Here is a 14,026-nt window from a genome sequence, read left to right on the forward strand (position 1 = left end):
CCTCCTTGAGATGCTGAAAGATCAATAGAGTATCCTCGACGGTGTGGCAGGAAATGCTCTGGCACAGATGGTCTTCTGAGAAACCATGAGCTTTGTGGCCTAGTTAGCATCTGAATACTAAAACAATCAAGCAAGGTCACTATTATATTGAAATTAACTGGTGCTACTTGCACTCGCATGGGAATCTATTACATGGAAAGTATGATCCGCACAGCCTGGTGCATAGTTTCAGCTTTCCCGGTGTCTTTAAAAATGGAATTTGAAGAATTAATTTAGACAAGGCGGTCACACTCTGCTGCCAACAATAAAGGAGCGTTGCTAAATAAATAAATTCTCTCTAGGGGGCTTGGAAATGTTCTCACACAGTGTACCACCAAGTCTGTGTTTTTGCACAAGGAGGTAGTTAAGCCTCGGTATAAATGTGACTGATCACAGAAAATGACTGGGTGTGCATTCTGTTTTGATTGCTCTGTCTTGGAATTGGAAGTTGTGGCTCAGCTTGCAGAATTGGTGCAAGGAGAGAGAGGTGGAGGTGTAAGCGCAAACCAAGCACAAGTCTGAGTTCAGTGTCTCTTTTAAATGCCGTCTAATGGTCTAATGTAATGCAGTATAAAGTCGAAGTAATTCTGATCAGAAGGCTTTGATAAACTTTCACACAGGTTTGAACTTGTGCTTCAAACTGTTCCTCTTCCCTCAGAAAGTGACATCATACAAGCCCATATTTTAATGAGTGCTGTGATTGGACAGCAGCATTTCATAGCTAACGAGGTGCCCTGTTGTCTGTCAGACAGTAGCCAGCCAGCCAGCCAGCAGTGTGCGCGTGTGCATGTGAGCGTGCACGTGTGTGTGTGTGTGTGTGTGTGTGTGTGCAAGACAATGAAGGGGAAAAGCAACTGAGAATTTTCATTGCTGGCTGACAAATGCAACAGGGGTTGATGTAAAATGACAGAAGATCTCGTGCAATGTCAGACTTCTCACTATTTTGAGCTCGCACAACAACTCTCATCAGATCAAGTCCAAGGTGTGCAAAGAACAGCCTTTGTGCAAAGCATATGGACAAGGACTATGCTAGAGATGGAGGAAAAGCGTGCGGCTCATACTTTTTTTTAATGAATTTTGACATGTGGCATTTAAAATATTCCAGGAATTTTACCACAGGCATTTTTCAATCAAATTTAATTTAGGGCTATTGGTACTGTGAGCATTAGATGCTTTTGCTGTTGGCACAATGGGGGACAAAATCAGCGGTGCTAAGGACGTCGGCACCTCTTCAACATGGTGCAACACAGATAAAGGGGCTCTAAAATTAGTCATGACAAATTGAGTAAAGCTTCACAAATGGTTGAAAAACAGACATTCTTCATGACTAAAATCCACAGCCAGCTATTTCCTGAATCAATTACAATTATGACTGTGGTCCACTAAATAAAAGAGACGTTGCTGCTGATTGACATTGTGTGTCTGGTCAGGATGGGTCACCATTTGTGTGAATCTCTAAACCTGCACTGTAAAAAAATGTATTTGAGCTCCAGTCAAAGTAAAGTGCTGTTTCAAATGAATGCCATTTGTCTTTCTGCTTTGGTGAAGATTACTTTTGTGGATTCTTTCTAATCGAAATTACCATTTTCCCCCTTTAAATTGGTATTCTAATTTCAGCAGAAGTTCAATCGTTAGGTTTACTGCTCTTTTAACACTCCATCTGACGTCATGACTCTCTTTCTTCAATTTTTCTGCTGCAACTTGATCACCATTTTCTTCCAATAGGATTACAGAGTAAAGTAAAGCTTAGATTGGATTAGATTCATTGCACGGAGCGTTAAGACAACTAAATGTCATTTAGCATCTAATCAGCAGCACAAAAGCAGCAGTAAAGTGCATTCTGTACAATGTGGGTGTGTAAAGCATAAACATATTGAACATTATGGACAGAGTGGTACAAACACACAGTATATAAATATAACAGCAGTAGATGTCAATAATATATCTGCAGAGACAAATGGCAGTATGAGCAGTGTAAACAGTGTGAACAATATGAAATATATGCATCATATACAGAGAATGAACAGTATAAACAATATGAACAGTGGATATGTGAGATGGAGGATGTATGCGGTACTGTATAGTAAAAGGAGAGAGAAAAAGCAAAATCATGATGTTTTTTTTTTAATTTTGTGTTTGGATAAAGAAAACACTTAAGTTGGAAAAATTGGAATTTTTATGTTGCCTTGCCTTAACATTAATTTGCAGCAATGCTCATTTGCGAGAAATCAAATAATTTAAGTATGTCGAATTCAAGCTAGTGTCATTAATGTCTTTGATTTACTTAATTTAGATTAACTTGATTCAACTGCATGTCACCAATTATACTAATTCATTAAAGCTGGTCCAACATTTGCCTTTCTTCAGTGTAGAAATGTAAAAGTCAGGTGCCATTCCTTTTACATAAAGACCCCCCATGGTGTTTTTTTTATTTTTATTTTTACCTTGTTGACATGTCCATATGGTGTTTTTTTTAACTGCTGGAAGACACATCTTGGTTAAAATAAGCAGTCAATGCCATGGCTGAGGCTCTCTTGTATAAAATTTTAATGGAAGAAACTTCTAAATATGGCATTTTGGTACACGGGAATGAGTTCTTAGGGGTTTCATCAATGACTGGAGAGGCGCTTTCATCAACATTTACAGGATCTCTCATGAACAGTGAAGCTTAAGGCATCAGCAATCAAGATCAGTGGCAAAGAGGGTAAAACCGCTGGCAGTATGACATCAGCACATCACTGTTTGTGCTCCACTGGGGTCTCTTATGGTTATTACAGCCAAGGATCACTTTTTACCCCTGTCACCACAGGCGTGTTCTCTGAGACTGAAATCAATAGCTCTAAATGGGAATCAGAGTATCAGAGCATCCTTAAAACCTAAGAATCACCAAATAATGCCTCCATGGGATGCGCTTGAAAACAAGCCACATACATCCCCACTGTTTTCACTTTTACTTTTCATTGCTGGGATTTACATGACAGGTTTCTGTAAAAAAAAAAAAAATTAAAAAAATCCTTGAGCACTGTTGACAAGCGCCCTTTTCCTTTAATTCTCCACCCTGATGTGGAATCCAGGGCAAGAAAAACACGCAAGCCTTGTTACATGATGGAAATGCACATGGCATGGTTACCTAATATAGGAAAACTGCCCTGTGATCATTCGAGAAATTATACGGTCCAGCGGTGATGCAGCCTGGTGGCACAAAAAAACATTCTGATATTTCCATTAAGAGGCTACAGAGACATGTGCTTCTCACAGCGTTGGCACAGCCTTTCATCATCCCAGGTGCCATTATTTCAGAAAAGCTTCATTTCATTTTGTGATTGATACCTTGCTGGCAGTCTCAGCTATCTTGGTCAGATTCTAGAGTTTTTGCAGCAGGCTCTCATAAAGGCTATGATCCTATTTATTAATTCAAAGATCCCTATTTTTTACTCAGTCTCTGTCCTGTTTTCCTTTTGTCTGTCTCACACACAGGACCTGGAAACCTGATCAACAATGGACCGGCTGGTTCTGTGCATGCTGCTGTGTGCAGCTCTGGTGAAGGGATACAACTGCCCTGGACGGTGCATCTGCCAGCACCTCTCCCCCACCCTGACCCTGCTCTGTGCTAAGAACGGGCTGCTGTTCGTGCCCCCCACCATCGACCGCAAGACTGTCGAGCTGCGACTCACCGACAATTTCATCACCATCATCCGCAGGAAAGACTTTTTCAACATGACCAGCTTGGTCCACCTCACGTTGTCTCGAAACACCATCAGCCAGATCACCCCTCACGCCTTTCTTGGGCTGCGGTCCTTGCGGGCGCTCCACATGGACGGAAACCGCCTCAGCGTTATAAAAAGTGACCACTTTAAAGGCCTCGTCAACCTACGTCACCTCATCCTCGGGAACAACCAGATCCACCACGTGGCCCCCACCTCCTTTGATGAGTTTGTTTCCACCATAGAGGATTTAGACCTTTCCAATAACAACCTGCGCACCCTTCCCTGGGAAGCTATAGCCAGAATGATCAACATGAACTCACTCGCATTGGACCACAACCTGATTGACCACGTTGGAGCGGGAACTTTTACACTGCTCACTAAGCTGGTCCGTCTGGACATGACCTCTAACAGGCTGCAGAAGTTGCCGCCAGATAGCCTGTTCCAGCACGCTCAGGTCCTGTCTGATGCCAAGGGCACCGACTCATCCAAACTGGCCGTGAGTTTTGGCGGAAACCCTCTTCACTGCAACTGTGAGCTGCTGTGGCTGCGCAGGCTGACAAGGGAGGACGATTTAGAGACCTGTGCCTCACCAGAACACCTCATGGACAAGTACTTCTGGTCCATCCAGGAGGAGGAGTTCATCTGTGAGCCTCCGCTGATCACCAAACATCTTGCCACTAAGCCCTACGTGATGGAGGGGCAGGGAGTGACTCTTAAATGCAAAGCTGTGGGTGATCCAGATCCGGATATTCATTGGCGGTCACCAGACGGCAAGCTGGTGCATAATAATTCCCGCACTATCCTCTATGATAATGGCACCCTTGATATTCTCATCACCACGTTGAAGGACAGCGGGGCATTTAATTGTGTAGCGTCCAATGCCGCAGGCATCGCTACAGCTGCTGTTGAGATCAACATGATCCCCTTACCCTTGTTTGTTAACAACACAGGCCACATGCGTGAGGACCCTGGTCTCTCAGACATCACCACCTCCTCCAAATCTGGCAATGACACCAAGGGCTATGACAAGCAGGACAGAAGGGTGATGGTCAGTGAGCTGACCTCGTCCTCGGCTGTGATCCGCTGGCCGTCCGAGCGCCACATTCCCGGCATCAGGATGTACCAGATTCAGTACAACAGTACAGCAGATGATACTTTGGTGTACAGGTAAGCCATGGTGGAGGTGGGGTGGATGGTGGGAGAAAAGGGTGGTACAGCAGGGACATGTGGAAAGGTGAGACATCTGGAGTTACCATCTGCTGAATGACACAACAGTCCATTATGGCAGATTGACATATCCCAAAGATGCAGAATGATTAAGTATGTGCAAAAATAAGCAGAACTCCTATAGTGTAGTCAAGGGAGTGAACTGAGGAGGACTTTTTCCATCAATTATAACACATTAATTGCACTGTTATTTGCAGAAATTGTACAGTACACTTTCAGCACACTGTCTTCGCATTTTCAGTAATTAAATTTACCACTCTCTGATGGAGTGCTTGTAGATTGTTGCAAGCAGTCGAATAGATTGAGTCCAGCACTGTAAAGGAGCATTATGTTTTTTTCAGCATCGTTAAAACATAATACAACTACAGCAGTAACACAAGGGCCAAATATTTCTCTGCATGTAACTCTTTGTATCATTAGCAAGCGACAGCAATAATTGGTAGCAATACAGAGTGTGATTGGATGTTGATAGGCTCAGTTGTAGTGTTGGATGATGTATTTAGATCATATTACTGTAAGTTAAAAATAGCAAAACTACACTAGTAAAAAAGAAAAAAGAACTTTTCAAGTACAATCCTTTCAGATGGGGGCACCTTTAAAGACTCACTGGATACATCTGAAGGGTTGTGAGGGGATTAATAAGGTCAATTTCAATTTTAATCAATTTCAGTTGTCTGTATGTGTCCACATGTAGTAGAACAGACAATCAAGCTGACTGAAATTTTAGATTTTTGGGGGGGTTTTCTCAAGTAATACCTTTTTGTAAGGTGTCACCAATCAAAATGGTCAGAAATCACTGGTTTAATCAATATTTCCCTTTGACACTATAATGGAATAGTGGGCACATTGTGAGCATCGAGATTCAAGAATCTTTCATTGTGTTTTCATCTAGCGAAATTTCGATGGGTCACTCCCAGCTACAGATAAAAAATAGGAAAAGGCACACCATGTACAGATGAAATAAAATCCTCAAAAGATATAAATATGTAAGTAGAGTTAGTGCAAATGAGCAGTAGGATGGGTGGCAAAATGCAGTCCAGTAATAGGGCAGCACAGTGCTGCAGTGATTAGCAGTCAGGACAAAACGTTCTGGGTTTGCTACCTGCTGATCGCCTGGAGCTTTTCTGTGTGGCGTGGGTTTTCTGCAGGTGCACTGCCTTTTTTCCCAGGATCCAAAGACATGCATGACGGGTTAATTAGTGATTCTAAATTAGCTACATGCATGATTCTCTGTCGCTTTGTTTCAGCCAGTGATGGAGTGGAGGACTGTCCAAGGTTTGCCCTGCCTTGGTCTGCCACGCCCTCTGCATGATAAAACCAATTCCAAACTTTCTGACTTTGCTTGAACTACTCATCTGTGATATGCCATTGTGATGTAAAACTTCACCAAATCAAATCTTAAAATCATATGTTATCTTCTACACTACTCTACTATATTGTACTATATTATACTCTTCCCCTGCTTTGGGTTCAAATGGTTAACATGTGCAGATGTGTTTTAATGATGTGTGGAGTCGAGGTTGAGGCATTTTTAACCACTATATACATATATATATTTTAGATGGTTTGGAAGGTTGGAGCATCTGAAAACCTCATGACTGTAAATTGAATGTAGTGGAGTATTAGTATGAAGTGGCATAACATGAAAATAATTTTGTACTTTATTGTACTTATAAAATAACTCGCTGCTTTGGTTAAAAACGTAGAGGAATACAAGTGTGTTTTCAAGGTAGGCAAACTGATTATCATGAGTCACAGTATAATGCAAATTGGTAATCCAACTGAAAAGAGAAAATGGCAGAATGAGTAACCCCTTAGTGACAATTAAAAAATGTTCATGTTTTATGCAGAATGAGTTCACTCTTTCAAGGTAAAACTAACATTTGCAGACCTTCGGAAAATATGTGAACAAGTTACATGTGTTTCTGATGCAATATGTGACGCAAATAAACTGAATTTATTAAAGTGTGATGTATTTCAAAATTTGTAAATTCAGGCAGTGAGTTAATAATGGTGGTTGACTTTCTTTTTTTTCTGAGGCTTTATCAGATATAATGAGTAGCTCTCTTGTATAATTTTCTCATCCTGTTTCAGCGTGGAGCTGAGTGTTGTTTTGTCTTTAGGTGCTACATTATTACCTACAAATGATAACCATCAAAGTCCCCCTGTAGGGAAAAGGAACAAGCTTCTAATTATATTAACGCCAATGTTGACCTGAAGACAATGGCTTTCTCCTTCGTATTTAGAGTCGCGTAATCTTCCTGTTGCCAACAAACTGTGACCTTAGGTATTCACTCATCAAAACTGTCTTAACATCATGTGTCAGATGTCCTGCAGCCTGCAGCTGTTGTGCAATGTTTGTGAGCCTCTTCTGCCTTGTTTATCACCTTTGCTGTCATTTTATACACAAACCCCTTAGAATAACATCTCACAGCTATTTTATGATATAAATATTCTCTTATAAGTCAACTTTAATCAAGTGTGGTGCTTTTTATGTTTGTCTCCCTGAATGAGTGATATTTAATGCTGGATCACTGGTGGCTCTGTTGCTTTTTTGTTGTGTGGAACTGGCACCTTTGTGTGATTTAATACACCTTATGCAAATCAGTATATGTGGGCGTTGTAATTCTCATGATTAATCCTCCACATCTTCACCACCACGCTGTTTCCTTTCTCCGCAGAATGATCCCATCTACCAGCAAGAACTTCTTAATCAATGATCTGGCGGCAGGCCGAGAGTATGACCTTTGCGTGCTGGCAGTTTACGACGACGGCATCACATCATTAACGGCCACACGTGTGGTCGGTTGTGTGCAGTTCCACACGGCCAGTGAGGTCAGCCAGTGCCGCTTCATGCACAGCCAGTTCCTGGGAGGCACTATGATCATCATTATCGGTGGTATAATTGTTGCATCAGTGCTAGTGTTCATCATCATCCTGATGATCCGTTACAAGGCCTACAGCAGCCCAGAGGACAGCAAGACCAAGGTCAGCACCAGCATGCACTCCCAGACCAACGGCAGCCAGCAGCGGCTCCAGCGCTCCGCCTCCAAGCAACCTTCCGACGAAGGCCAGCGTGAAGCCCAGGCGCCCAAGGAGTGCATGGCGCTGGTGTTGAGGGTGGACAGCGAGAAGAGGGAGGATCCAGGTGCCACCACTGCCATCCTGGAGGTGGAGCTGCCTTCACTGTCTCTAGACAAGATGAAAAGGAGAACCAGCCTGGATGCTCAGCGCTCCGGACCCCCATCTGAGGACACACAGACGGACAGCAGCCTGACAGGCTCCACCATGTCCCTGTGTCTCATAGGCCCCAATGCTGGAACCAAGGAGGCTCCCAGGCTCAAGGACAAGAAGAGTGCCCTGGCCAACATGGGGTTGCTCCCTAATGAGCTGGCACGAACTAGGCACAGATTCTCTTTTGACGGTGGGGATTACTCCATATTTCAGAGTCATAGTTACCCACGCAGAGCGAGGACGAGGTGGCACAAGTCCACCAACCAGCTCAACACGGAGTCGTCGCCGCTCGCCAACAGGAGAGTTACTTTCAGCAGCACTGAGTGGATGCTTGAGAGCACAGTCTGAGGGAAGCAGTGTAGCCAAAAAACGGCTCAGCCACACAAAAGCATACACATGTAAAAACACAACTGTCTTCATGCCATACGACACACTTTTCCCTGCACTCAGCAAATGATAAAGCACATTTACTTACACATGCAAACTTTCTGTGAGTTGCTGGAAAAGAACACAGTCTCCCTTCATCCTGGCTCCCCATCATACTCCCTGAGAGGTTTGTTGGCCATGTCGTTTCTTTATGCAGCAGTGCCTTATTCTAAAAAAAATAAATAATTAAAAAATATGTACGAATGGAGGATGCTGCTCACTGTAGTCATAAACCTTCCTCTCTATCATTGCCTCCCACCTTGATAATGGGAGGCATTACGTTGGATTTTTAATTTTCTCCTTTTTCTGTGACATGCCAAGGGAGTGTGGCGTTTGGATGTGACTGTTTAATTGTTAAAAAAGAAAAAGAAAAAAAACTTAATCATAACTGTAAAGTGAACAGCCAGGTATCCTGTTATGTCAATCATGTTTTGGGTTTCTTTCAGAAATAAGAAAAAACAAAAAAAACTTTTGCACAGAAGACACGAGATACAAGGACAAGTATCACCACCAGTCTATACAATAATAATAATTAAAAAAAGGAACAGAATTTTACAAATGCCGATTTCTAATGTTAGCTTAGTGGGGACGGATGCGGAAACCTGCCATGGATTCCTCTTTGACAGTCGGACTGTATGATGTTAAATAGGTATTGTTCCAGATGTGACTGTATATTAATCGGTACTGTATCTGGCTGGTCTAGATAAAAGACAACAAACAAAAAAAGACATATATAAGTATATTAAAACTTTGGTGTATGTGTACTAACTATGTAAGTAAGTAAGTCATATGTCACATGACTTTTTACAAAGCATTTGGGTGTTGGCTGCAAGTTTTTACATTAAAAACCTGTGTCATCACACCTGTCCCTATTTAGTATGTCAAAGTTTGGACCATTTATCCCCTCACGAAGGGTATTAAATTTTTTGTGTGGGTTAACTGTATCAATGGCGTTGTCTTCTTGTGCTGCAGGAGTAGCAGTGTGCAGGGGAGGGACACACGAATTGAGATGATAAATATTTGATCCTGGAGTGCTATTTATAAGGCTTCGGTGAAAGCTTCACAGCGTCTACGGAGTGAAGCCGGGTGTGGGACGACGAGGGACACGACAACAGTGCTGAATTCAAACACAGCCACCTATTCTTACCAGGATTGTAAGATTTGTTGCCTTCCACAAGGGGGAGACAAAGCTCTGCATGGTTCCTAATTAATGTCAGTCTGCAGTGAGGATGCATTAATAACCTTTATTAGCAGAGAGCCTGCATGGCATCCTGCACTTGTTTTTCTGAGGTTCTAATTTTAGACCTCGAAAATGGGGTCAGATTTTGCTTTATTTACTTATTTTTTAGCATCTAAAAGCAGTCTGTATGTCAACAATCAAAACATAGGAATTTAAATAATAAATATGTAGTCATGAGCTGATAAGAGGACACTTTTAAAGTGTTTATTATGGAATTCATCAGAATTTATAACCTCCTGTGAAGCATCCATAAGTGGCTTTAAGCATATCATTACAACACAACATGGCGCAGCAGTATTAATATTGAATGACATACCTGTAAAAACATCTACAATTCATCACGCTGAATTATAAAAACATCCTTCAGCTGTTCATGAAAGAAGGCAGCTTTAAAACTGGTCACAAATGTGTTCATTCAGCTGCATGTCATCGCCTTCGTCAGCTGAGTTTTTATCCAGAAACACTTAATAATAAACCAATTGTGAGAGTATTATTAGTGAATACAGTAAGTACAGACATATGCACCAATCTTCCACAACAAAGAAAGGCGAAGTGAAGAACACTTACTATCTTGTTACAATGCAGCGTTCTGCAGCGAGGCCTTGCTCTCTGGCAGCCATGTGGATGTTACCTTGACATGTACCACCCACCTAAACAGTCTTAAAGACCAAGCAAAATTAGAGATGTGATTGTTGTTCATTTGTAAACCCTTAAAATATCATTATGTCTGTGTACAGCTATGTTATAGTGTGTTGTAAACCATTCTAAAGTCTTTATGTGCTTCAAAGAAACTGCTTAAAAACGGGATGGAATATACTACTAAGTGCATGACAACAGGAAAAGATAGGATCGGGGTGGATGAGGGATATTTGTTTGCTTCCTCTGATTACAGCTACTTAGCACAAGCTGAGATGAAGCGGAGCTTCGGGGACAGCAGAGAGATAAAACATGGAGAGGAGAGATAAGTCACTCTGGGGGCTTTCGATCCTCCTGAGTCTCTGATTTGGATCCTTGGCGACAGAAAGGATTGAGTCCAAGAAAGGGGTCATCTCTTCTTTCTTTCCTCATCAGACTTAACTAGGATTCAGCTAAAACATCCACATTTTGCATTGCCTTTAGTGTTCTCTCTCCAGTTAGGGGAAGATTTAAGTTTATGGTGTAAATGCTCAGCTGTCAGTTTGTGGCGCATAAGCTTTTCAGCCCCTGTCCATTTCCTCGTTAGCCACTGAAGCTTAACAGTGTGGAAAAGTGCTGCAGACCATTTCTCCCAGCAGGAGAAGTATTTTCTGTCTGCTCCTATCTGTAACCATTATTCAACACACAATCTGCTTAGGTAGGTGGAGGCTGAGACATCAACCTGTCTTCAAAATTGGCCCGGACAGCCAAACTAGCGAACACTGGGGGTAGAGCAAAGTGTGTTGTGTCTCATCAGCAGTTCTGAGCAACTGTGGAAAAAAAAAAAAAGTGCCTTGACTTGGTGAAGGTTTTTTTTTTTTTTTTTTTTTTTTTTTTTGCTGAATATCCCATTATATGTTTAATGCATACTAATGCCTGTTTGAAAAGTCCAATCTGAGAATGGTTTATTACATTTAAAGTTTAAAGTCTTATCCGTGCCAACCGTGCTGCCTGCTGTAAAGCATTGCCGCTCGTTCCAACGAACTATTCCCGCTGTGCTGACGCTCAATTTTGTTGAGCGCTTCAGTGATTGAATGATTTTTATCACACTTTAACAAGAAAGTAAACTAAATAGATAATGCTCTGATCCTATGTGGAACTTGTGTTGCTGTTTTTCTGACAGCTTCATTCTATATGTGCACCCCTCTCTCACTTCCTGTTTGTATTTTTTTCCAGTGAATATCTTGAAACTACCAGCTTTTTACACATTCTTCGTCACTTACACCTGTGAATTGGGATTTTGTTTGATGTGGTAACAGCCTATTTTGCATAGCTTCTCTTATCTCACAATTGGAAGACTTGCAAATTGAAGAAAAAGTTACACACTAATTGTGTATTGTTGTAAAAGTTGCATATAGTAAGTATAGATCAGTTTAAGAACAACTATGTTTTATTTTGCATTTATTTCTGTACAGGACTGCATCCATGCTTTTACGTGTTTTTGTGTGGCTTCATGTCTGTTGTGGTTTGATCTAAGCAGTTAATGTTTACCTTCATTAATTAGCACAAGCACACCAAAGTTACAATTATTTACCATCTGGGACCCAAGAACTCTCTGTGCAAATGTTTGTGCCAATCCATCCTTTACTTGAGATATTTCAGTCTGCAGAAACTGGCACTGTCGTCTCCAAGCCACTGGCGTAGCTAATAACTGTAGAAGTTCACACATGTATTTCTCATTATCATTATAATGTAGCAAGAACAAAAATGCATTTTCCTGTCTAAATAGGTGCTGCTACGAAACGCCCTCAATTTTGGATTTTGCCCTTTTGCCAGGATGCTTATTAACTGTGGCAACATGTTTTAAAAAACCCCGTCAACACTGATTTGACTTGCCGAATTTCATTTGCTTTTTTCCATTTCCAGGATTCGGGCAGTTGCAGCCAAGCTGAACACAGCTCACTCTCTGCTGCTTAGAGAGAACACTTAGCCTATTGACACAGACTTAGTGAAGTGCTTCAGGCTTTTCCAGTACACACACTTTCAAAGTGGTTTACCAACACTTCTTTTGGCATCAGATTATCTAAAAATACCCAGATGGCACAGGCTTAGTACTTGTTACCAGGTTTGCACAGATGTTAATATGTTTAGAATAGGCGTGTTTAAAATTTGTGTTTCTCAGACAACAATAAGACGTGACAGGGGAACAGCTATCTGCAGCTTTTCAGGAGTATCGACTACAATAGGATAGCAGTCAAGAGCACTTCCACGACTCACTAAATTTATTCACTTTGATCATGAACAGCAGCTTATTAAGGTCTATCTTGTGCATCATAAAGCAGACTGCGTGTTCAGGACTGTAGCGGGATCTTTGATCTGTGACGGCCAACACAGAGGAAGCTCTGCTTTGTTTCTTTTCTGACAAACAACTTGACAAATCAGAAGAATCACAAGGCTTCTAATCAGAAATGTAATTTTCTTATGCTGAAGGCTATTTCATCGTATTGAAGTATGACTAATTAAGTCTTATCTAGATGTAAACTGCCATTTTGCTACATTTCAGTTTTTGGCTGCAAATATGAGGATGTTATCCAAACAGGCTAGTGAAAACTGTAGTTGTGATCACTTTTATGCTAGTGCATATTTGGAAATCTAATGAAACAATTGTGATTTAATAGCCATTTCTGTTAAAGGATAAAAGGTTCGAAGAGTTGGGTTAATGTCAAGGAATCCCATAAAAAGACACTACTGACTCTTCTAAAAGATTGTCCAAAATACCATTATTTAAAAGGTCTGTTTCTGTTAAGAACTGAGCAGTGTAGTTTGAGCAAATGCTGCTACAACAGGACTTAACGTCATGTACTTACTGGAAGCTATTTTCAACTCTGGATTAATACACGTTTGTGGTGTTCTAGTGATATGCAAAACCGCAAAAAGAGTGCATAAGGGATTGATTCAAAGGAAACTGCAGTGCCGGTGTTCATTGTAATGAAGGAAGACATCACAGTGCAGCTCACTGATGAGTCTTGGAATAGTTTTATTATAACAGTGAAGCTCTACGGCGGCGGAAAATAGAGGGCTATATGGAAGATATTTTATTCGTGCCCACGTGCTATGCATCCTCGCCACTCACCTATTGTGTTGCTCAACTGAGTGGAAAATATTGAGATAGTGAGGGAGGAACTGTTTACTAAAAAACGGTGAAAGGCTCAAATGTTTTCTTAAAGCTCATCTTTGCTTTAAGAAAAAAGCAGCAGTCTCTCACAATATTCTAAATCATGTAATTGTGTTAAATTGCTTGTAATACTATACTCACTATACAGTACCATTGTGAACCACAGAACAATCAGTTTCTGATCTCATTTCTAATTCTGGCAGTTTTTGTACTATAGAGCTTTGCCAGGCTTCTGCTTCACGGATAACATCGTTGTCAGTTTTGGTCATTTAATGGGATTTTTTTGACAACTAAATAGATACTGAAAATCACCATAGTTACCCTTTAAAAATGCATATTCCACCATTTTCAATACAAAACATA

General features: G+C 41.2%; 1 protein-coding gene across 2 annotated transcripts in view; it reads left to right on the forward strand.

Moving 5' to 3' along the window:
- lrfn1 (leucine rich repeat and fibronectin type III domain containing 1) overlaps nucleotides 1-9,577 on the forward strand; it is a 117,266-nt gene extending 107,689 nt beyond the window's left edge. For both annotated transcript variants that reach the window (XM_022211338.2, XM_051957844.1), the window contains exons 4-5: nucleotides 3,517-4,913; nucleotides 7,655-9,577. In XM_022211338.2, the coding sequence (XP_022067030.1) occupies nucleotides 3,538-4,913; nucleotides 7,655-8,555 (2,277 nt within the window). In that variant the 5' untranslated portion in view covers nucleotides 3,517-3,537 and the 3' untranslated portion in view covers nucleotides 8,556-9,577. The remainder of the gene's footprint in view (nucleotides 1-3,516; nucleotides 4,914-7,654) is intronic.
- The last annotated feature ends 4,449 nt before the right edge of the window (nucleotides 9,578-14,026 follow it).

This window comes from Acanthochromis polyacanthus, chromosome 13 (assembly GCF_021347895.1).
Source record: "Acanthochromis polyacanthus isolate Apoly-LR-REF ecotype Palm Island chromosome 13, KAUST_Apoly_ChrSc, whole genome shotgun sequence".
Classification (NCBI taxonomy): domain Eukaryota; kingdom Metazoa; phylum Chordata; class Actinopteri; family Pomacentridae; genus Acanthochromis; species Acanthochromis polyacanthus.